Source organism: Caretta caretta, chromosome 4 (genome assembly GCF_965140235.1).
Source record: "Caretta caretta isolate rCarCar2 chromosome 4, rCarCar1.hap1, whole genome shotgun sequence".
In the NCBI taxonomy this organism is placed as follows: domain Eukaryota; kingdom Metazoa; phylum Chordata; order Testudines; family Cheloniidae; genus Caretta; species Caretta caretta.
In genome coordinates, this window is record NC_134209.1 from 49175428 (window position 1) to 49198450 (window position 23023).

A 23023-nucleotide genomic window follows, 5' to 3' on the forward strand; every position below is an offset into this window, starting at 1 on the left:
GAGCTGAGTAAACATCTGATCATCATGCAGTCACATGATTGAGAATTGCCAGATGTTGCTATTTCATACAGTCTTACAAGTTCTGCTTAACTGAATGTGGAGGTAGTTACATTGTTGAGAAATATGTGTTAGTTATGGTGCTTTTTCTTCCTGGAAGCTGTTGCATATCATGCAGCAAAGTTTGATACTGCTTTAGCCTTTCTGATGAAATCATTTCTTACAGAACTACTTACTGCCTACAGGATATCTATACATGTAAATCAGAACAAGAAGTATATAGTATCAAAAACATTACAACTGTCTGCCCCACTCCCCTCCAATTCCACATCTTGCTATCTATTACTTCCACTCCTTATATCATGTCTGAATTTAGACTGTAATCTCTTCAGGGCAGCCACCATGTGTGTCTATATATCTGTAAAGTACCTAGCAGATTGTGGATGCCCTAAAATAATTAATTATGAAGTAGGATACACTTAAAATACTTCTTCTTGCCTAAATTAACCTTCCTAGGAATTCTGCCATCAGTGGGAAACTTTGTACATTAAGGGTTCCAAGAGTGCTTCACAGTGGGGGATAGCTGTAATAAACTGCAGGGGTGGGGGAAGGCTGCCACTGTGAAATCTCCAGCCAGGTTTGAAAGAAAGACTTTTGGTGCTGATCTGAACCAAATCTACAGTCTGTACTAGAGATGGACCCAACCCAAAAATCTGCCTAGATATACCTCTGAAAGTTGGGCAAGTAACCCAGTCTATTTAGGTTTTAGATCAGAGGTGGGCAAACTACAGCCCGCGGGCCACATCTGGCCCACATGACCATCCTGCCCAGCCCTTGAGCCCCCGGTCCCTCCCCTGCTGTCCCCTCTCCCCCGCAGTCTCAGCTCACTGCGCCGCCTGTGCTCTGGGCCGTCGCTCCTGCCGGGCAGCACAGTGGCGTGGCTGGCTCTGACCAGGCGGTGTGGCTGCAAGCTCCTGCTGCTTTGAGCGGCATGGTAAGGGGGCAGGGAGCAGGGGGCGGTTGGATGGGGCAGAGGTTCGGGGGGGGGGCGGTCAGAGGACAGGGAGCAGGGGCAGTTGGATAGGGGTGGGGTCCCTGGGGTCCTCTCAGGGGGTGGGGGTATGGATAGGGATTGGGGCAGTCAGGGGACAGGGAGCAGGGGGGGTTGAATAGGGGGTGGGGTCACAGGAGGTCCCGGGAGGGGGCGATCAGGGGACAGGGAGCAGGGGGGTTAGATTGGTCAGGGGTTCTGAGGGGGGCAGTCAGGGGGCGGATGGGGGCAAGGGCCAGGATATTTGGGGAGGCACAGCCTTCCCTACCCGGCCTTTCACACAGTTTCGTAACCCCGATGTGGCACTTGGGCCAAAAAGTTTGCCCACCCCTGTTTTAGATAGTGCCTGTCACTACCGTTTCTAAACTAGACCCAGATCAGAATAGAAACAAAAATCCTGGAATTAATGCCCCCCAATTTTTTTTTTTTAAATCATCTGAATTTTACAATTTGGGCCTGTTTCTGCTTGGAACATCTTGAATCTTTCCATTGACTTCAGTGAAGATAGCATCAGGCCCTAGATTGTGACAAAGTTATCAGAGTCTTCTATTTTTCAGGGTCATCAGACTAACTTTACCAGAAGCTTTCTGAGTTCATGGGATCATTTGTAACTCAAACAATGATGTGATTTACAAACTTGTATTATTTAGCGGGGGGAGTTTCAAACCGTCATAGTTAGGGGTTTCCTCTAGTAAACTGTACAGCAATTGTGAAAAGCAACTTAGTGAATCTAAATTCAACTAATATGAGAGGATCCTGGGTGTTTTTATACTACACTGGAGAGAACAAGGCAAAGGAGTTAATAATTAGGTCTGGGAAGATCATCCTTGTGGCCTGTCTTTTTTTTTTTTTTTTAATGTCATTACATGACTAAATGAAGCATTCAAATGCATTCACTGAAATAATGGTGGCATAATGGTACAACTCTTGTGTGTCACTCAGTTGTTGTTTTCTTCAACTGATGATTAGCATAGCTGTCCTGGAAAAAGTTGCATAGATCAGAATTAACAGACTCACGCTTGGTGTTATTGATTGAAATTAAAATTAGAACTGCAGCGAACTGTTCAAATCAGACTTGGGCCCTTTGGATTCCTCCTGAATCAGCTTTGAAAAACAATTAAGAGCAAGCATGGTTCATCATACTTCTGGGCCATGCAATGAAAATGAAGGAACAGCAGTTGAGCCACATTTTGGGAAAATCTTAGTTGAAATTGAAAAGGGTGGGGAAGAAGCTACAGGTCCAAGTGACAAATACTTTCTTTCCAGGCATTCCAGACCAACGGTGAGTAAACCAATTCACATAAGATAGGAACCAACCTGAAATTTCTCCCAAACCTTGAACTGAAGCATTTGAGGGTTGAAAATGATCAATGTACCTTCCCCCCTTCACTCATTTTCATGCACTTGTGTGCGCCAACCAAAGCTGGAAAGGAAACTGCTACAATATTGTACATTTTTCAAACCAGGAGGAACCATCTCTGGTGTACATCCTCTCCCTACGTCAGAGTCATGGCTACATTCCTGCAACCTGCTCAGAACAGGTCACCTATTGACACTGCCCCATGTAGTTTGCTGCTGCTCATTCACTTGCTAAAGAATGTTAAAGTTTCTGCTAATAGGTTTCTAACAAGTGAAAAGTGAACCTCCAAAATGAGGCTGATCCTGCAAGGTAACAATAGCCTCCCCGGTCTTCAATGGGAGTTCAGCAACCCCACTGGATGCAGCATGGAGTCTAAAAATTAGGATGGGTTTAGATAAGTATAGCAAAGTTCTTGAAGCTACAAAATGTGGTGGAAATCTCACATGAACAGACTTCTCTGAGATTTCTGGTCCTATTAGCTTCTGAAATGCTTTTGTGCAATGCTGCTGCCTGGGTAAGAGAGGGGAATAGTTTGCTACACAATTAGCCCCCTCTGCTATTTGATATGAAGTAGCTTTATAGCCTCACTTCAGGTTGCTCTGCACCCAGTCAGAAGGGCAGAGGGTGAGAAGAGATTGGGGGGGGGGAAAAAAAGAAGCCAAGATACACAAAGCGTGTCACCGGGTAAATACATGTAGATCCACTAAAAAGAATTAGTCACTAAAGGCCAAATTCTGTCCTTGGATATGTCCAAGGAATTTCCATTGACTCCTACCAGAGTTGTACAATGTGTATCCAAGAACTAAGTATGGTCTTCAGCCAGGAGGAGTGGAAACTGATGATATCTGAAAACTGGTAGGTAAAATTGAAAGCCTAGTGTGGACACAATCATACCAGTACAAAGGGGCTTTATAACGGTATAGATGTTTTTTCACAAGCATCTTTACGATAGTATGCCCAGTGTGACTTTGCCAGCCAGCACCCGCCCCTTCCATGGCTTTGCAAGGTAGAATGGTGATTTTGCCTCAGTTTTCCTACCCCACAACTCATCTAGCTCTGTGCCAGATGGATTCTCCTTATGACTGTAGCTGGTTTGTTGATAGTCTCACCCCTTCCAGGGCAATAAACAATCAGTCCAATAGACCAGAAGTCCTATGTCCCTAGGAATGGGTCAATAATCCCAGCCCCCAGGAGAGTCCTGACCTCTTTGCTGGGGATGGTTGGAGGACTCAGATCCTCCCATTCACACACCCCTCTGGGTTCCAGCCCAGGAACCCTGAATTAAGCAGCTAGGACCAGTTCCTCCCAGTCCCTTGCTGCTGCCTACTTCACCTCTCTTATAGGCTTTTTCCAGACTCAACTTCTCCTCTCAGTAGTCTTTCTAGGAACCATCCTCTCCTTTGAGCTGCAGCCTTCTTATCTCCCAGCTGTTGCTGGCCCAGCAATTAGCTGCAGCTGAGGAGATAGCAAGCATACCTATTAACCCCTTAATGGCTGTGGAAGAAAGGGGTCTATACATGGTATAACTGTGTCCACACTGGCAGACTGTTCTGCTCTAACTAAAGTGGTTTCAGATTGACACAGTTAAAGCAGTACATAAACGGTGTGCAGACCAGCCCTCAGAACCAGTTCATAGTAAAGATCCTGCTGTAAAAGCCTCTAGGAGCATCACTGGTCAGAAGGGTTAGACCACTCTAGGGAATGTCCAAGGTGAAATCCACTTGCCACTATACAGCCTGTGTAAATGAGCTGTGTGTGTGAGAGAGGATGGACTCTCCCTTCTCCTATCCAGGTCACTCCACCACTGTGTCCTCTTTTACCCCTGTGGCAGCACTATCACAGATCCATGCCCCCATACCTTAAAATGCTTTTGCAACAGGTCTTGGAAGATCAGTAGTATAATGGAGGTGCAGACTCCCTGTAGTGACTTCCTGCAGCCAACTGCCTGTTTAGCTGAACCATGCTGGTCCCACTAGGTTCAGAATCTTTCACGCCTTCAGAGGGGTCAGAAGTAGGGATTATTCCCTACAGATTCCTGGGTTCCTGAATGGAAAAATGGAACAAAAAAAAATAGATTTGAAAAGCAACATAATTTCCCTTTGATTCAGTGACACAGATGTACTTCCCAAATGACTGGTCCTAGGGTAGACCCCCAGGTGCCAGCTTCCAGGGAGCACCAGATTGTTATACTGCTCTGCTGATTGGCCAGCCATTTTGGGGCAGGGGAGAGGTTGATCCACTGCTAAAGTGGGGAAGGGAGGGAAGCCGAAAACATTTTCCACCCGGCCGACAAAATGGCTAGGGCTGCTCCTGACTTCTCATGTGTGCTTGAAGGGATGTTTTTTGTATGGGTTTGTGCCTTAAGTCATACTCACACTGAAATATTATGAGTCACATTAATTCTTCAGCACAACTATAAGCAGACTGTTCAGTAAGGATTAGAGAACGGAGGTCAAAGAGGGTTGAGTATAAGTAGGAGACACAAGCTATAGAGAAGAATTCCCTAGTTACACATAGCTACTTTATTAATGAACGTGTCCAGGTTTTTAATAGAAAGATAAGTTTCAGGGCAAAATAATGGAGAAAGGGAAACTGAGCTCTGACTTTTCATTTTAATTTATTTTTGTGTATAAAGGCAATGACTTGTGACTTGTTTAAAGGCTATCCAGTTCTTAACATGAGTGATTCCTAGGGAAACTTGAGAGGCTACTCACAGTTGCTACAACACAAAATGTCAAAATGGCCCTTCCTCCGAGAATTAGATCAGTTAAAGTGCGCCCAGCAAAGTCATAGCCATTATCTTAGACAACATGAGTCAGATTGTCTTTTTTTTAGGGGAAGAAAAGCAGCACATTAGATTACATTCCTGTTCTGTTGCTCACAGTGCTCTCAGTCACAAAATGACTTCTTTATTATTATCATCAGTGTCACCAATTCTTTAAATGATAACTTACCATAATGGAATTTTGAGCTGTGTAGGACAAATAGCTGTGTCTTTAAAAAGATAAGCTGAAGTAGAGCCAAAAAAGCATATGCAATAACCATTGACTTGAAGTGGTATGGATCACATGCATCCTGGGGCAGAATTTGACCAATATTTTCATGAACTAATTCAATACCTGTCCACGTGAGTATTTTTGTATTTGTTGGTTTTGTTCTTGTGGGTGATTTCCTGTTCTTAATCTTAGCTCAATCCCTTCAAAAGATGCCTAGTGCTGGGACCCACTATGTCACAGATCACAGCAGACACTCATTCTGATACTATCCTCCATGACTAATGTGCTGTCAATGTCAGACACTTCCTCTGCATTATTTTTCTTTTCACTAAGGGCTTCTGAAAAAGGCACAGTGTATGTGATTGAAGGAATAGATGGAGTGAATTCCATTTCCTGTTCTCTTTGTATCTCATCTCTTTGAGCTTGTATTTGACCTTACTCTGGGAGTGGGTGCAGATTGAGCGGGAAATATTACACTGAGGATTTTTGTTTTTATAGCTGCCACTTCCTTAATCTCCATGAGCACAAGTATTTGTAAATTGCTCCTTTTAACTCTGTAGAAACTAAAAAGTTCTTTAACTCAATGGCTGCAACAATAGCTGAAGAGTCTACAAAATAATCAAAGCAATAATAGAAACACCAAATGAAAAGGAAAATCCATCTCTTATATTAATATAACTAAATATCAGGGGTGGCCAAACCGTGGCTCGCGAGGCAAATGCAGCTCTTTTACACTTTAAAGTGCGGCTCGTGGATCCCCCCAGACCTCCCCCATTCTCCACCTACCAGACTGGGGGGAGCTTGGGACCTCTGCCTCACAGTGGGGTGGTGGGGTAGGGGTTTCTGCCAAGCAGGAAGGGGGGTCTCGGGGCTTCAGCCCTGTAAGGCATTCCTGCTGGGGCTTGGGGCTTCAGCAGGAGCAGGCTGAACCCCAAACCCCAGCCAGCGCCTCCCACCGTGCTGAAGTCCCTAGCCGCGGCAAGTATGCCCCAGCTCTCAAATGTCTGAAGATTGTCACATGCAACTCAGAGAGTCAGTAAGTTTCTCCACCCCGCTATATATGTCAAAAGCTTGCTACAGGGGTGAAGTATTTTGAATGGCAAGTAGGTATTTTAGGGGGATAGGCTAATCTGTTTGAACCGTGTGAGTTATTAAATTAAATCTGTAAAATGGTAGTTATTTCATGTCATCTTATATATTCCAGATGTTTGTCATCATCATGTTCAATATTTTGCTTTTGTTAATTTTAGAAAATGCTTTAGACTAGTTATCACTTCAGCAGCTGGAGTATGATTTGAACAATATACAAATTTATTCCCTGTAGCATTTCTACATGTTCTTCCTTCCTTCTATTTCTATTGCTCCCTTTTCTTTCATACCAAAATTATGAACACAAGCTGAACATTTAAAATTCCAGTGTTTATTTATTATAGTAAGACTAGATGCAATGGGGCATCTCTCTCCCCTGTGTAATGCCCCTGAAGTCAATGGAACTTCACCAGAAGAGTTTTTTGGCATATTTTCTCCAGTTAGAAAAATATATGTATGATAGGAACAGGAAGGTTACTGGATGTTATGGTTATGATGCAACAATGAAACCTGAGCCAACTATGAATAGCATATTACCCTTTAGAGATGTAATTATCTTATAGCAGATGTCAAATATTTGACATCCATAAATATATAAAAGTCAGTGATGATTCCATAAGAGCAAAAATTCAGAGGAGTGTTTAAGGAAGTTAGGCATCTAACTACCTTGGAGGATCTGGGCCTAAATGGCTCACAAAACTTTGTCCCCCTAGTAGCCCGAATTATCCAATTACCCACCCAAGAGCCTAATCCTGTAAGGAAGGCATGATTTAGTCATAACTTTGGAAAGGCCCTGTGGAGTCTGACTTTTAAGAGTGACTGACTGCTTCTTTGTCTTCCATGTTTTCCTAAGTGTTGTAAAAAAACAAACGAACCCCACATGACATGGAGTAGTATTATCTTTTTGTTTTTTAAAATGAGGTCGTTTGTACATGCTCAAGTACTGTTACAGCAGGTGTGGGAAAGTAACTTTCACACTACCTCCAAAGTACTCTGGTAAACCACCTCTTCTCTGAGAAGGAGAGATTAGGGGAGTGGCTAAGGCTGGGCATTTGTTAGCTGTGACAATACTGTTGGTAAATGGTGGAAAGTTTTTTTATCTTTTGTATCCATCACAAGTTGATATCTAGATTGATGCAGCAGTTAGATTGCTGAACAACAAGGGCAGCAAGGTGTTGCAGTCCAACTCTCCCCAGTCTTTTCATTGTGCATTCCTACGCCATGTTTGACCATCTGCTTTGCTGCTCCACAGTTATACTCTGAGGATTGGACTAAGACAAATTTCTGTATTGTGGCAGCACTCTGGTTGTTCCTGACAGCAGCCTGTTAAGCCTAGTTCAGAAACTGCCTCCCAGGTTGCAAACAGGTGGATGTAAATTAGGGCTTCTGAACTTCATCAGTGTGCTTGTCTCTGCACCTCAGAGTTGCTGTGACTCTGAGAGGATATGGCAGTAGACACAGCAGGGATGACTGCTTTCTCGTGGCATCCCCTGTGAGTAGTGCCAAGCAAAATGAAAGTAGACACAGGTTTTGATTCTAAGCAACAATCAGCCCAAATGAAGGCCCGTGGTTGCCTGCCATGCTGTACTGTTTGTCCATCCATCCCATTGTTGTAGTATCTATTTAAATAAACAGGCTATTGTCCACCATGGGATGCAATGAGGAGTCAAACCTCATTTCATTTAGTACTATGTTTTCATAAAGAGGCATTGTGTTATACTCCTAAAACTGGCAACTGTACAACTACCTTAAACCATATCACTTTATGATCTCCTAAGCATTGCAAGGTCTCTCTGCCATGGGAAAGCTGAAATGCTGCAGAAATTAATGATATTCATTCAGTAGGTGGCACTGTTTCTGCTGAGTTAGTACTGACCCAGTGTCCCCCCATGGTGCCAGGAAGAACTGCGCTGCTAGAGGTGCTATATGTCAGGTGAAATATAAAACTGGCATCCTGACTATTCTTGGTCATTTGCTTTTATTTATTTATTTGTGCAATGGTTGGGCTATTAATCTTAGTGTCCCAGCCAAATTCCAACTTTGCAACTACATTAAATCCTCCCTATAGTTTAAGTTTATCTCCTGCAAACCATCTTTTACAGTGCTGCAGTTAGAGTGACTGCATTTCAGTAGTGTGTGAAGTGGGGCCTACATATAGGGGCTGTAGATACACCTCTAGCACAGCACTATGAAATCCAGGACCGAATCTGGCCCAGTCCATAAAGCACTTTGGAATCATTCAGGAGTAATGGAACCATATAACTGTATGGAAATTATTACTGGTGGAAGGTAACTAAATAAAACTCTGTCAAGTTACTAATTGAAAAAAATACTTCAGATTCTCACATTCTGGAACTAATGTAAGAGTTGTTAAAAATGGCTAAACTAAATTTTTGTTTGGCCCTTTCCCAAAATGACATAGCTCCCTGGATTTGCTTATAAATTCAACTTTTAAACTTTGTGACTAGTGTAACCTTTGTAATTCAACAACATTTCCCCTGATGTTTTGATTAATTTACTTTAATGATATAGAACTCTACTGTAGCTCCTTTGGTAATATAAATCCATGTTACAAAGCATTGTGTTGTCTCAACCTCTCAATTAACCAATAGCGCCAGTGGTTTGTTGCTAGACTGGTGGGAATATTACTTGAAAAATCCATCTCTAGTTCTGTGGTATTAAAGAGCCACCAGTTCATATTTAATTAAATGTTTAGTAAGTTTGTAACGGCGTTTCTTATATCAATCCTTATTACAGATCATCTTTAAGTAGAATGTACAATAAAATATTGAAATATATATGCATAAATGCCCCCCTTATAGGATTAAAATTATTATCAAGATAAAATCCTGTTTTTCACTTCAAGAATCAGGTGTTAAGAAAGCTTGAATGTAGCATTGTAAGTATTGCCAACTCTTGTGGTTTTATCATGAATATTGTGATATCTGCAGTTGTCTTTAAAGCCAAAGCTACTGGAATCAAGTTATCTGTAAATTGCAGCTCTTGTTTTAAAAAAAAACAGTAAGTTTCTAGTCCTCCTAGTAGCCGAGAAAAACTTGAAACTGTGAACTCCATGTGATGCTATACGAGGCGGCAAAGAAAAAGAACTCCAAAATTTATTAGTTTTTAAATATATTTTTAAAGCCAGTTTCATGACTTTTTGGGGCCCGGTCCATCGTTTTCGAATGCTTAGGGTTGGCAATACTGTTGTTTCACTCTTCACCATCACTATGGGCAGACAAGAGAACAAAATTTCCCATACTATCAGTTTTCCACAGACTAGTTTTCTGACTTTATAGATCTGTGGGGAAAATCCCAACTCAGTTCTTAAGGTGCTGCAAGAGAGCAAGAGCTCCGCTTTATTGTGTGTCTGACTTCAGCTGGCTGTGCACAATAAAAGCTTCACAGCACTCTACTCAGATTCACTGTCCTTAAAGGCACAAGCCCTAACACCAGTGCCATACTGCCTGTCCACATTTTCTCACCTCCTTGGACAGGACAGCCAAACAGGTAGATGAGAGGAAGACTGGGAGGAGGGAGAGCCTGGCATCTGGGCCAACACATGTTTTTTTCCACAGGACGGAAGGAGGAAGGGAAAGTAGATCCAACCCTGAGTTGCTAGCACTTTCTGCTCCCTTATCTCCAACCTCTGCTCCTAGGAAAGGGGTATTGGCTCATCTTACTGTCTCTTCTTCCTACCCTGAAATGATAGTTAGCTTCTTAGAGGAGCGGGGAAGGCAGGAGTGGAGCAGAGCTAAGCAGAAATGTTTTTCACAGGAATAGAGGGAGTAGAAAGAACCCAACAACTCATAGCTGATTCTCCCCTCCATTCTACCCACTCCACTCCTGTGAAAAGCCTGTCATCCCAACTGTTCCCTCCCTCTCTAAGGAAAACCCATAGTCAACAACGTGCCAGGCCCTTGAGGAAGATCCTGCCTGGGATGCTCTAGCAAGCTTTGTGGAGGGGGTCCCATGCCCTGGTTTCTAAGGTTTTGGAGCTAACCCCACAACAACACTGGTCCAGTGGGAGGGAGTGTCAAGAAACCCCCAAGGCTGGGATAGGGCAATACTGATGCCATCAGCCTTTTCCATTCCTGGCCTGGGAAAGTATGTGAGGAGGCTTTTGGGAGAAGAGGAGGGTAGGGGAATTAAAATGAGCTGAGGGGCTCTGATGAGAAATGTGTGCATGGGAGGGGGAGAAACTGAATTAACAGGTGAGAGCAAAGCCAAATTAACTGGTCTGTGGGTGATGGGGCCAAAAAGTAATGGGGGGGTGTAAAAAATGAAGTGGCTGATATGTAGTGTGGGAGGGCAGAATTAATTGGCTTTTATGTGGTGAGGCAGTACTAATAGATAAGCCTAGTAGGCAGGATACTAATTGGTCAGTGTGGTGGGGAACAGCATTTTTTGGTCACTGAACAGTACAGCTCATCACAAGATGTATTTTGCCCTCTGCAAAAACTTGCAATAAAAATGAAACAAGAGTCTTGTCTTCACATATAGGTCATTCACAGCACACTGCAGTCTGAATATCTTCCACAAGCCAAAGACTAACTATGTGAACCCTGTTGATGAACATTAACAGTTTGCTAATGTGCTTTGATCTATTTTTGAACCTGGACTGGATCAAAGCACAATAATGAACTGTTAATGCATATGAGCAGGGTCCACATGGATAGTTGGTCCATGGCAGGAGAGTGAAGGGTAGATGCAAATCCCAGCTTGCCATGAACTAAGTGTTTAGACAAACCCAAAGTTCATTTTCTCTGAAAAAAAAACAACTTTTTAATATAAAAAGTTTTTGGCAAAAAACCAGAAATGTTTCAGGGTTTTCTTTTTTGGCAAAGAAGTTGAAACTCTTCATGGAAAGCAGACACATTTTGTGAAAAAAATTGTTTAGTTAAAAACCCAATTTTTCCTGGAAACATTTGACAGAAATTTTTCAACCAGCTCTAGTGCATGGTGTTGAGAATAGGATTATTTTTTCTGAATTTGTGAGAGGAAACATTGTTTTGGGGCAAGGAAGGATGCAAGAGTGGGGGAAGGATAGAAAGATGTACAAAGCAGTCTCTTCTTCTTGCCCCTCACTGCCTTAATCGCTTACCTAAACTCCACTGTCCTCCAAATCCACTCCCTCTCCTTGTCCAGACTCTCACTATGTTTCCACACCCCATGACCATTTTCTACCCCATTTTATAATAAGAAAGTGGGTAAGATCAATGAGGGTTAAGGGCCTATGGCGTAGAGGGATATAGCACATACAACCTCACCCCATGCAGGAGAGGAGCCAATGAGCTTTGCAACACCTGCTCTTCTCTTTAGGGGAAGAGGAGCCAGGATGCCCTTCAATTCCCATTTGCACCCAGAGAGTGTGGTACCAGGGTGTCCTGATCTCAGCTGGAGCCTCTAGGCATTACTGGAATACAATTCCATTAAAAATAATTGCACGAGGGAAAAGATAATGTTGTCGTTAAACCTAGTCCTGTGCTATCAGGAGTACTATTGCACAATAAGTCATTTTAACCTTCTGCCCCCTCAATTCCCCATCTGAAAATGGGGAAAATAGTTTCCTACTTCTCAGATTCATTAATGTTGCAAAGCACTCAGCTCCTGCAATGGATTTCCTATAAGGAAAGCCACATATTTTTAATGGCTAAGTCCACCCCTATATGGTATTGCTTAGGCAAAGTTAGGAAAGCAGAATATTATTTATCAGTAGCAAAGTTATAAGTACAGTAGAACCTCACAGTTACAAACACCAGAGTTATGAACTGACCAGTCAACCACCACCTCATTTGGAACCACAAGTACGCAACCAGGCAGCAGCAGAGACACAACCCACCCCAACAAAAAAAAAAATGCAAATAAAGTTCAGTACTGTGTTAAATGTAAACTACTAAAAAAAGGCAAAAGCAGCATTTTTCTTCTGCATCGTAGTTTCTAAGCTGTATTAAGTCAATGTTCAGTTGTAAACTTTTGAAAGAACAACCATAATGTTTTGTTCAGAGTTACGAACATTTCAGAGTTACGAACAACCGCCATTCCTGTGGTGTTCGTAACTCTGAGGTTCTACTGTAACAGTTTGAAATAATCACAGTTAGCAATGAACATAGAGGCACATTAACCCAATTAAATACATACTACACTTATATGGTGAGAAGTTAAAATTGCATCTATTGTGATACACTGTGGTCTCCATCACAATGATAACTGTCAGAAAGTTACCACACAGTGATATTAAATAACACAGTAACTTCCCTCTATGCCAAGGCCAGGAAACTGCTGTGGTATCTGAGATACTATGGTGTGATAACTTTTGCCAGAAGTTAATTCTTCAATAGCCACTGCTGCGGTGCTTTAATTGGTGGCCACATATTATTAAACAATTTTCACTACCCCATACAGATTGCTTGTTTAAAACACTGAATAAAATAAAATTAAACAAAACTTCCAAGCTGTGATGTTGATAAATGCACTAAACAAGGTGTTCTCTTGAAATTTCACATGTGTAACTTGTACAGTATCTATGCATGTACGTACATACACTTTAAAGCAACATATTAAACAAAGAACTATAGTTATGCATGTTTTTGGAATCCAAATAAAGTAGGTAGTGTTTTTATAACTATCAAGTCTTAGGTTATGGAGAATGTCTTCAAATAGAAATGGAAAGAGTTTTATCACTACAAACAGGTCTGATTCCCATAAAAGGAAGTTGTTTCTTTTTTCTTCTGCTTCTCTGGAGAACTGGCTACAAAGTGGGAATTGTTATGGTATGACTCATTTGCAGAGCACAGCTACAGAATAGAGAGTTCAGACAGGATTTTAATAAGATAGAGCCAGATTAGATTCTGTATTGAGCATGACGGTGGTAAATTTTAAAGAAAAATATTTTATAGATTATTTTTTTTCTCTAAGACAAAATTGATCTAATTTTAACTTGTCTTAGTTTTACTTACCAAAATTCTATTCTCACAGGCAAGGCAGCTGGAACAATTTGTATTGTGGGGGTGCTGAGAGTCAGTGAACCAAACTGTAAACCCTGCATATGATGGAAACCACGTCAAGTCAGGGGGTGCTGCTGCACACCCAGGACTCCTAGTTCCAGCACCTATGCTCACAGGCAAATTCCAATTGCATTGCTCTGCTCTGTCAGAGTTAGTGTTGGGATTCTATAGCTGGCAGTACAAAGCATTAAATTCCAAAAGAGAAGAAAAATTATACAAAATTATACAATTATATATATTCAGGAACAAAATAGCTCACTCAGCTCTGCCTAGATATTACAACACTTTTTCTGTACTTCATACACTTTAGCTTCCTTGGAACCCTTACAAAACCTAAACAGGATGGGTCAAATTCCAATCTTTTCTTTTTCTACAGAAACAAAGTAATTTCATTCTAAATTTCATAAACCATACAAACCAGCATGCTGTATCAAACAAGTGCTACATTAAAATGCATTTGTCATTTTCTCCCCAGCTGATTTCTCGCCTGCTGTAATGGCCAGGGCATAGGCAGTCAAGCCAGTAGTGTCCGCTGGGCTGGGGTCAAAGGGAGGAGTTGAGATTAGTTACCAAGCTGAGTCAGGAAACTTACCAACATCAAGCTGCACCAGGGTCAAAGGCAGATCAAAAGACAAGGTCTATATCAGTAACAAACCAGAGTCTGCATTGTTGCTCTGAGGGCTCATAGGACCCACTTTCTGGTATAAATAGTTGGTGTGGACCAATCAGGCAGCTGGAGCATTCTGTCATTCTGGCCTCTTCAGGCAGTACTTCCTACAATGCATAACCATCCAGTAATTGTCAGATAGTGCTGTGGCTGGCTCCCCAGTAGTGGTATAGAGCAATCAGTCTCTTGGGAACCTGCAACCCAGGGTTCTAGACCTGTGGCTCTTTACACCTGCTGGCTAATTGACATGGTGGTAAAATTAATCAGCGGTCACCAGAACTTCATCTACAGTGGGGTTTCCTCAGGCATCAACAGAGCAGCTGTAGTGGTAGAAGCTTTGGTAAGATTTTTTCCCTAAAATTCTCTAATGTAAACAAAGCCTATATGACCAAGTCTCCCAAATGGCATCACATTGCTTCCACATTTTTGTTGTCTGGCCATTGGCAACCTATCAGGATGAGCTGGGACAGTGGCACAGGGCAGAACTTCTTAACTCTTCAATACTGCTCAGTATTATACTACAGAAACTGCTGGCTTAGCATGGTGTGACCCTAAAGAGACATTAACATATATTTCAGCTTACTTCAGTGTGTCATCCAAGATGAGAGTCTGATCAGAAAGAGGACAGGTGATGAAAAGGGAACAGAGTCCCTTGGCTTTTACAGACACTATATTAGATTTTACTGGGACAGAATTGTGTGTCTGAACTCAGGTCAGAACACTTAAAGTCAGAGACAAATTCTAATTTACATTAGCGCAACCCAAGTAATACTCCAATTCTTCAGTGGGAAAAGGGAGAATTTGGCCCTAAGGATCATGAGATTGAGTCCTAATAGGACTCACGTTTATCCTTATTAGGAATGCATATGAGAAGTGTGTTTGTACTATATTATAATTTATATATATATATATATAAGATGAGTGAGGTAATATTTTTTTGGACCAACCTCTGTTGAGCAAGAGACAAGCTTTCAAGTTTGTTTCTTTCACCAACAGAAGTTGGTCCAATAAAATATATTACCTCACCCACCTTCTCTCTCTTTTTCAAGGTGCAATACCCAGAATTGGGAGGGAGCATGCTGACTTGTATCTGAAGTACATCATGCCAGCCACCTGAGAAGTGGAATTTATCTAACTTTGACATTAGCTGTTTGCTTATTTCCATTCAACCAAGAGGCGTTTGTGTAAAGTACACTGAACCTGAACAGCAATGGTCTTTTACATATTCCTCACTTAAAATACCTGAATGTTCAGATAATACATGCATGCAATAGGCCAGGATGTTGTGATAATGAGCCTAGTTATAGATCTGCTAAACGGTTTGAAAAAGCTCTTGGATAAAAATATCTATTTAAAGTGAGAGATTAGAGGGGCAACAATCCTAATCTTGGAGTGTATTTGCCAAGACTCTGTAGAAACCATCTGGAAAGAAGTACAATACACTGAAAAAAACCATTTTGTATTAAAGTTAAAGAACCTCCCAAGGAAGTAAGAAATGATGGCATAAGTCTGTTGGGTCATAACTGGTCAGTTTCTCACTGTACAATCAAAAAAAATCTCTACTCTGTAAACATTTTGCAATTACTTCATTTTAAACCAAGTTCTCAGTCCCCCACAAAGATAGGTATATCTGTACGTTTTTTAAATTGCTTTTTCACAGTGCGTATATATTGTGGAGAAGTTTACTATATTTATCACATCTAAAGACGTACCTATTTATATCATTAAATATTCAGCAGCTGCAATGTCTTAATTTTGTTGTGAACATGTGTATCTAATATTGGCCATGTGGATCAATTAATGTCTCCTAAAGCATCAGTGGGATGATTTACAAAAAAAATAGTTTTTCTTTGATTTAGCATTAAGGAATTTTCCCCTTCAGTGTTCCCTCTGGGCTTGATCCAGTTTACCCTGAAGTCAGTAGAAAGGACACTACAGATTTCAATGGGAGTTGGATCAAGCCTGCTTTGAGCTCATTTAGAAAGCTGGAATGAACAATATTCTGTTAAAATCATCCTGTGCCCAGTTTCCCACTTTTTCAAAGATTACAGGAAAATGTTGGACATTTTGAATTTTCATTATTTTAAACACACTAGAGTCATTCTGAGGGCAATTGCAATATGATGCAGTTGTATTTGTCTTTAAGGCTAAATTGGAATAACAAAATTCCTTCATATACCAGGTTTGATATACTCAGAAGGTTCTAACCAAACAAATCTCATGTATGTTTGAATCAAGCTCAGAAATATTCTAATTTTTGGGAGTCCAGGGATCAAACAAAGTCAAGATTGTATTTTCTACAGTATATCTGACACAGGTCTAAAGCATGAACTCTTGATAATTTCTGAGTCCAGGATCCACAAAATTCCCCAAGAGTTCCATCCATGATCTCTGACATCCCACGGTCTTTTATGGATGCATAGAATAGAGGGATTTGAGTCCTGGGATAATTTTTTTTTGGTGTCCATTTTGTGGGTTGCAGTTCAAAAATATGTGGCGGGTGGGGAATGGTTTTAAGAGAGAGGAGACTGGTGCTGCTGCTGAAGGAAGAGCTTATGTGGTTGGGGACTGGTGTCTGGGGGTTGGGATGGAGTGGTGCAGTTGGGGACAGTAGGGTTGTGAGGTATGAGGAGCTTCTCCTTTCTCCTACCTTGCGTGCTCAGTGTCCACCTCCACAGCAGTAGAAGTGCTATTCCAAAGGGTTGTAAAGGTGGATCTGCAGTCCCTGGAAGGCCTGTGACAGCTGAGGAGTTGGGAGAAGAGAGGAGGTAGTTAATTTCAATTCAATGAGACTTCATTGATATAACAAGCTAGACATGGGTTGCCAAAGAGTAAGAAAACGACAAATTCTCAGGTCTGTCAGAGGTGGGTAGCACCCACCCAAGATAGGGCTACACTCTGTGTTTGGGTCTGATCCCCTGTGTCCATTTGTCATTACTGTCCATTCCTCATCCAGTGGCAGACTGCCACATAGCACAGAGCCATCTCTGCCAAGAGAGATTGAGGAAGGAATAGCAGGAGAAGGAAGATGGAGCCAGCTATTCCTTCCCTCTGCTGTGGACTCCTGCTGGCTCCTAGTAGCTACAAGGTTTGCTGCTCTCTTCCAGAGGGGTGAGACCTCACAGCTTGCTTTTGGGATGCACCCAATGGTAAGAACTATTGTTCTAGAAGACAGTTTGATGATTTAACAAAATTCATGGTCTAAAATTCCTCTTAGATAGCTAGTTTCACTAAAGCTGAATTTGGCCCCATGAACCTACCTCAACTGTCCCACATTCAAAAATCAATGCTGGCTGAGTTGCAAGTGTGTGAAGGTGATTTTTGAAGTATTTGTTTTATTTATTTAGAGTTCTTTCCCCATTTAAATGGAAGCATCTTGAAATGATTAGTTGTCCTGGCGCTTATAGGGTTTAATCTGCAAAGGAATAGTTTATGCATTTCTCAGTCAACAAATACTTGATTGCAATGGTGGTTATGCATTTCAATTTATCCCATTTAATAAATAGATATCTATACAATTGAGTGCAGTCCAAGAGGTACAGTATTGCATTTCAGGTCAGTGGCTGTGGTATATATAAAGCACAACATATATACATACTATCCATACCTCTTTTGTATCACAGTGGAACTTGTAAGCAGGTATGTAACAGACCATATTGTCCCCCACCCTGAGTCACACCAGAAACCACTCAGACTCCCTTCTTTTAGTGTCCACCCCATGTTATTCAAGTCCCCTCCAGCAACAATTTGCAATACAACAATTCTAATACCTATGACCCTATTGCTTTCAGCCCACATTCATCCTGGCTGGCTGGCTGGCTGGTCCTTCCTTCCTTCCTTCCTTGCAATCACTTTCAGTCTAGGCACTGCTAGTCCTATCCTCCCTCTTCTAACATTTCCTTCCTACCTTTTGTCAATTTAGTCAGCTGATGAGCCAATCAGCTACTTAACTCTTCCAGCTTCCCCATCTGATTTGCTAATTCCCCCCAATTTGCTCAATCAGCCATTGTTAGGGAAACTAATTGAGGCCACAGTGATCAGAGTGCTGACCCATCTGTTAGGCCTCAGCACTCTGTCACAAAGTATCATTTGAGAGACATAAAATATTTTGATAATGAAAACAGGAGAAAGTGGCATATACTGAAATGATTCACAGCTCATTTTGACTAATCGAGGACCCAATATAATGTTACACAGAGAAAATCCTAGCATCCATTACTGTTTCTTGAAAAGTATCCTGATATGCTGGTACTGTGGTTCCCTCAAATGAGTGTTGAGGAAATACCTTCAGGTTCTAAAATAACCACTTTTTCACTTATAAACATAAGACCAAACAAATCATTTTCATAAAAAGGTATATGGAGGGAGTACAAAATTATTTCCAGGGAAAAATATGCCAGTGGAAGTGAAATAGAAAATATGCTAATGGAAGTTTACATAGAAATGTTTCCTCAGAAAAAATGTTTTGGAATGTGTACATATATTTCCCTTCCTTTCACAAAATTTCCAAAAGGCAAATGTCTGTAGAACAGAGTTCTCAAGCTTTTTCATAGTGAGGACCAATATTCTTTCTAATTTTTTTCCATGAGCAAAAAAAATGTCTGTGAGAGGTCAAGTTTAAAATCGAGGAGTTCAGTCTCTGCCATTCCTATTCCCTTCCCCTCTTAGTGCTCCTTCTTACAAGGTTAGAAGACCCAACTATTTGAGGATACATCTGCTAACTCAAAGCAATATGTTCCTGGACAGCTTCCATCCTCATATGTGTCTGCGTTCATTTCTAAACAACAAGCCCCTGAACTCAGCGCTTAAAAATAGTGATCAGTGGGATAACTTGAAAACTAATTGTGTAAAAGAATTATTCCCACTATTTAAAATGGTTTTTAAATAGAGAAATAAAAAACGAAAGTGCTTACAAGATTTTTTTGAATGACTTTTTTGGAAAGCAGACCAGTGCAGCTGGCAATTAGCCATTCTTGCCAACAGCAAAAATACCAAGTGGCAGTTTAGTCCATCTCTGATAAAAGTAACCCACAATATGGCCAAGTCTGCAAAATATCACTTTTAATACGTTCCTTAAAAAGGCAACTGAAATCCAAATATTCAAGAGACACAGCATGGTTAGTTTCAGACAAGTTGGGTAACTGCAATAATGACTTCTGATACAAAGCAGCATGGTACACAGAGCATGTGTGACAACAGGGCCTAGCAATCAGTTTGCCTGGTCAGTTGTGTGCTCCCTCAGAATTAAAGATGGGGCCCAAACCAAAATGCTAGAATGAGGGATTCAGAATCCCAATCCTGATCCAGTTCAGGATGCTGCATCTGGCTCCTCTCTCTGCAATGCCCAAATCAAATCTCTGGTTATAAACACTCCTGGATTTTGGAAGATTTGAAATCCAGATCCAAATTTTGCAGCTCTGGCTGTCTATATTCAGTCAGACTCTTCTTAGGAACCTATAGGCAGATTTTCTGCTGGTGTAAATCAGAATGGCTGATTGACTTCAACAGAGCTATGCTGATTGATACCACCAGCGAAGGAATTGGCCCCAAATGTATGCTTGTCATGGCAGATTGAAGAGGCTGAAGAGAGTTTTAATGGAGTTAAGACCCCATGTGAAGTAGCCTCATACTAGAATAACTGCAATATTTTAACCTAAAATCTAAACTTAATAGTCAGACACAACCTTTTGGTAAATATTTATGATACTAGACTATCCACCTGCTCCTTTACCTTCTGTGTCTGCAGACCTGTCTTTCATCACCTCTAAAATAGTGCCTGAGTATATCACTTCCTGAACTCTACCTCTGTTGAGATCCTCATCTATTCCTGGACGTTTTCTTATGTTTAACTCCCTCCTCTCCAAATACCACCTCTGCAGACTCCAACACATGGAAAATGCTGCTCCTACCTTCTCACATATAAAAAGGAACAAGAACACATCATCCTTGTCCTCAAGCAATTCCGCTGGATTCCACAATAATATCAGGACTCAGTTCAAGCGCCCTGCATCTACTTGCCCCAGTCTACCTCCCACTCTTGGTCTTTCTTTGCGTTTCTACACTTCCCCCCTGCTTATCTGGCCCTAGCCTCTTCTATGTCCTCCCATAAATTCCTGTTACTTTGATGTGAGAGCCTTCCCTTTGCTCCTCCTGCCATCTGGAACAGCCTTCCTGCATTTCACAGACTCTCCATCTCATTTCAAATGTATTGTAATACATGTCTTTTTTTCTCTTGCCTTTCTAATTTCTTTCTCCCTCAGCCATTAGCTGCTTAAAGTGTTTGAGAGACTGTTATATTAAAGAAACAATGCCAAATAAAGCTAATCTGTACTCATATTACATGATATGGAACTAAATTTCTATGTGAGAGTCTGAGGCTTATCAAATTGGTAAGAACACTAAACTTAAGTGTAACAATCACTTTCCTATAGATTCTGTGTGCACAAGATGATATAAACAATAATGACAGTCGATCTACCTGTTTCATAGAACTGGACAGCTACTCAGCATGACATTCTTTTCATTTATGCAGCTGAATAAGTTTACTCAAGCCAGGGGTGGATGTGTGGGGAGAACTGTTTTGATTCCATGACAAGGGCATGTCTGTATATTTGAGATAGCTTTGAAGAAATGCTGACTTTTGTTTTTGTAAACTTTTGGCTTTTCTAAAATGTATTTATCATATTTTTCTAAAAAAGAAGGGCTTCTGAAATAACTATCATGTAGTCATTTTTATGGCCCAGTACATTGTGTTAACAGTTTTATCATTGAATAATGCTGTATACTACTTTAGATAATGGGATGGCTTTAGTGTGTGTGTATTAGCCATCCATCCACTCATCCTCCCACTCACCCACCAGCCAAACACCTGCCATTTAAAAATGTTTATGCAAAATATGCATGGTCTACAGGTGAAAACAGTAGTAACAGCTTGGAAAAATTGTGCTGCATTTTATAATGCTGGGAGAAAAGGCTGAACTGGTCCTGTTTGTTGTTAAGGTTGAAGTGCAATGTACCCCCCCTTGATGTCCTTAACACTGCCAGATGTGTGCTGTGCTTATTTTCAAAACATAGCAGCATTATCTTCCAGATCAGAATATGGTTCGGGTAGGGATGCACATGGCCCGATTTTCAAAGATATTGCATATACACAAATTGGAATGAAGTCAAAATCAAGTTCTGATTGGCTGGGCTGGTCAGCCTTGGGGATGTCCTGTTGTGCACTAACCAATGTCATCCACATCATCACTCAAACCAGACAGTAAAATTCTTCCACCACTATATGCAATGAGTATGATAAATAGGTATACTGGAAAGACTTTTTTCCATTTTCCTTCCATTTCCTTTCCACCCCAAACTAAATATTATGGAGTTGGGATTTCATCTTAAAACAGTACAGATTTTGGCAGCAAATATAGCCAAAGCCTGTACTTCCCTTGCAGTCCTCTGCTTATACTGCAAAACACATCAGGCAGTTCATTTCCATGTGACTGTGACAGATCTGATTAAAGATTGTCCTAAACAAGCACCAGCAGTGCAGTCACATGAGGCATTTTTTTGATCGCTGAAGTACTGGGATATTGGCAGCAGAAAAAAAAAATTGTTCTCTTTAAACAGCAAGAAGATGGAAAAGGTGAGAATACAAAAGGAGATGGGTTGAGCATGTTTCTAGTTCTGATCCTGCTTCCATTTAAGTCTTTGGGAATGTTGCCATTGATTTCAATAGAGGGAGGATTGGGTCCAATATTTTTTCTTTTAATTTTACATATTTTTCCATGCTGATGTGCACCACTGAGATTCAGCAGTAGGACCAGCTAAATAATAACACTTGTCACTCGCATAGGGGACCGAGACTTTTAACATTTTAGAAACTTCAGTGCTACTTTCAGTAGCAGCTATATAAGATCTATTTAATAACAAAGTGATGCCATGGAAATGCTGAGAACAATGAGGCATGGATCACTTTCTGGCCTTGATCCTGTAAACATTGATTTCAATGGGACTACTCCCATGCTTAAAGTTAAGCACATGCCTAAGTGTTTATAGAACTGTGGCCTATGTGTTTAAAATTCTCTTAACCTCCCATTTTACAAGGCCTGAGTGGTACAACCTCCTGAAAAAACAAATCAGGTACTCTACACAATCTGAGGAGATGGCACAGTAGTGCTGGAAAAACAGCATAAAATTCCAGTTAAATGTCCAAAGTCATGTTGACATCTTCAAGAGGAATGTATGATTTGTGTTGCTTTCCCTCTCAAACTACAAACCATCTCATATAATAATTATATAGACATGAATTGATGTAAATAAGTATTTATAAGGAATAAAATCAAAATAAAATAAACGTTGTTAAACGGCTGTGTTTTGGTGCTGATGAGCCCAACAGGTAACAGTTATCTCTGCTCCGTCATAACTGCATTGTGCTTTGGCTTTCTCAAGTGATTTTTTTAAGAGGAAACCAAAAGCAAAGTTCCGGATCCAAACACCATGATTCTTAGACACAAAATCTGTTCCCTGTCTCTTATTTCCATAATTTGCCAAACCAAAATCTCAATATAAGCAGCACCACCATCACTACCACAAAGTTCTGGAAAGCTGAAATTTACATTCCAACTTTGTCTCATTGATATACCTCCCTTTTATTAAAAGTGGTTTTATTACCTATCAAATGAATATTCTATTTTAATTCCTTTTATCTCATTCTCAATCCTTGTATCTCATGGCCTGTGCTATACAGGTCAGACTAAATGATCTCAGTGATCCTCTCTGGCCTTGGAATCTAACCTACAAATTCTAGATTAGAGTAGTTTAAACTGAACAAAAACAAGTTCTCCGTAACCTATCAGTCAGCTACAA

The 23023-nt window shown here is 41.0% G+C and overlaps 2 protein-coding genes across 3 annotated transcripts in view; one reads left to right on the plus strand and one right to left on the minus strand.

Annotated features, from left to right (window-relative positions):
- SEC24D (SEC24 homolog D, COPII component) overlaps positions 1-4448 on the minus strand; it is a 129222-nt gene extending 124774 nt beyond the window's left edge. The window contains exon 1 of the mRNA XM_075127616.1: positions 4267-4448. The gene's annotated coding sequence lies outside the window, so the exon portion shown is untranslated. The remainder of the gene's footprint in view (positions 1-4266) is intronic.
- Positions 1-23023, plus strand: part of SYNPO2 (synaptopodin 2) — a 122585-nt gene that overhangs the window by 10551 nt on the left and 89011 nt on the right. The window contains exon 1 of one of the 2 annotated variants that reach the window (XM_075127615.1): positions 17251-17316. The exons of the other annotated variant lie outside the window; for it this stretch is intronic. Coding sequence (XP_074983716.1) covers positions 17305-17316 — 12 coding nt within the window. The 5' untranslated portion in view covers positions 17251-17304. Of the gene's footprint in view, positions 1-17250; positions 17317-23023 lie in introns of those variants that run through there. 2 annotated transcript variants of the gene reach the window in all.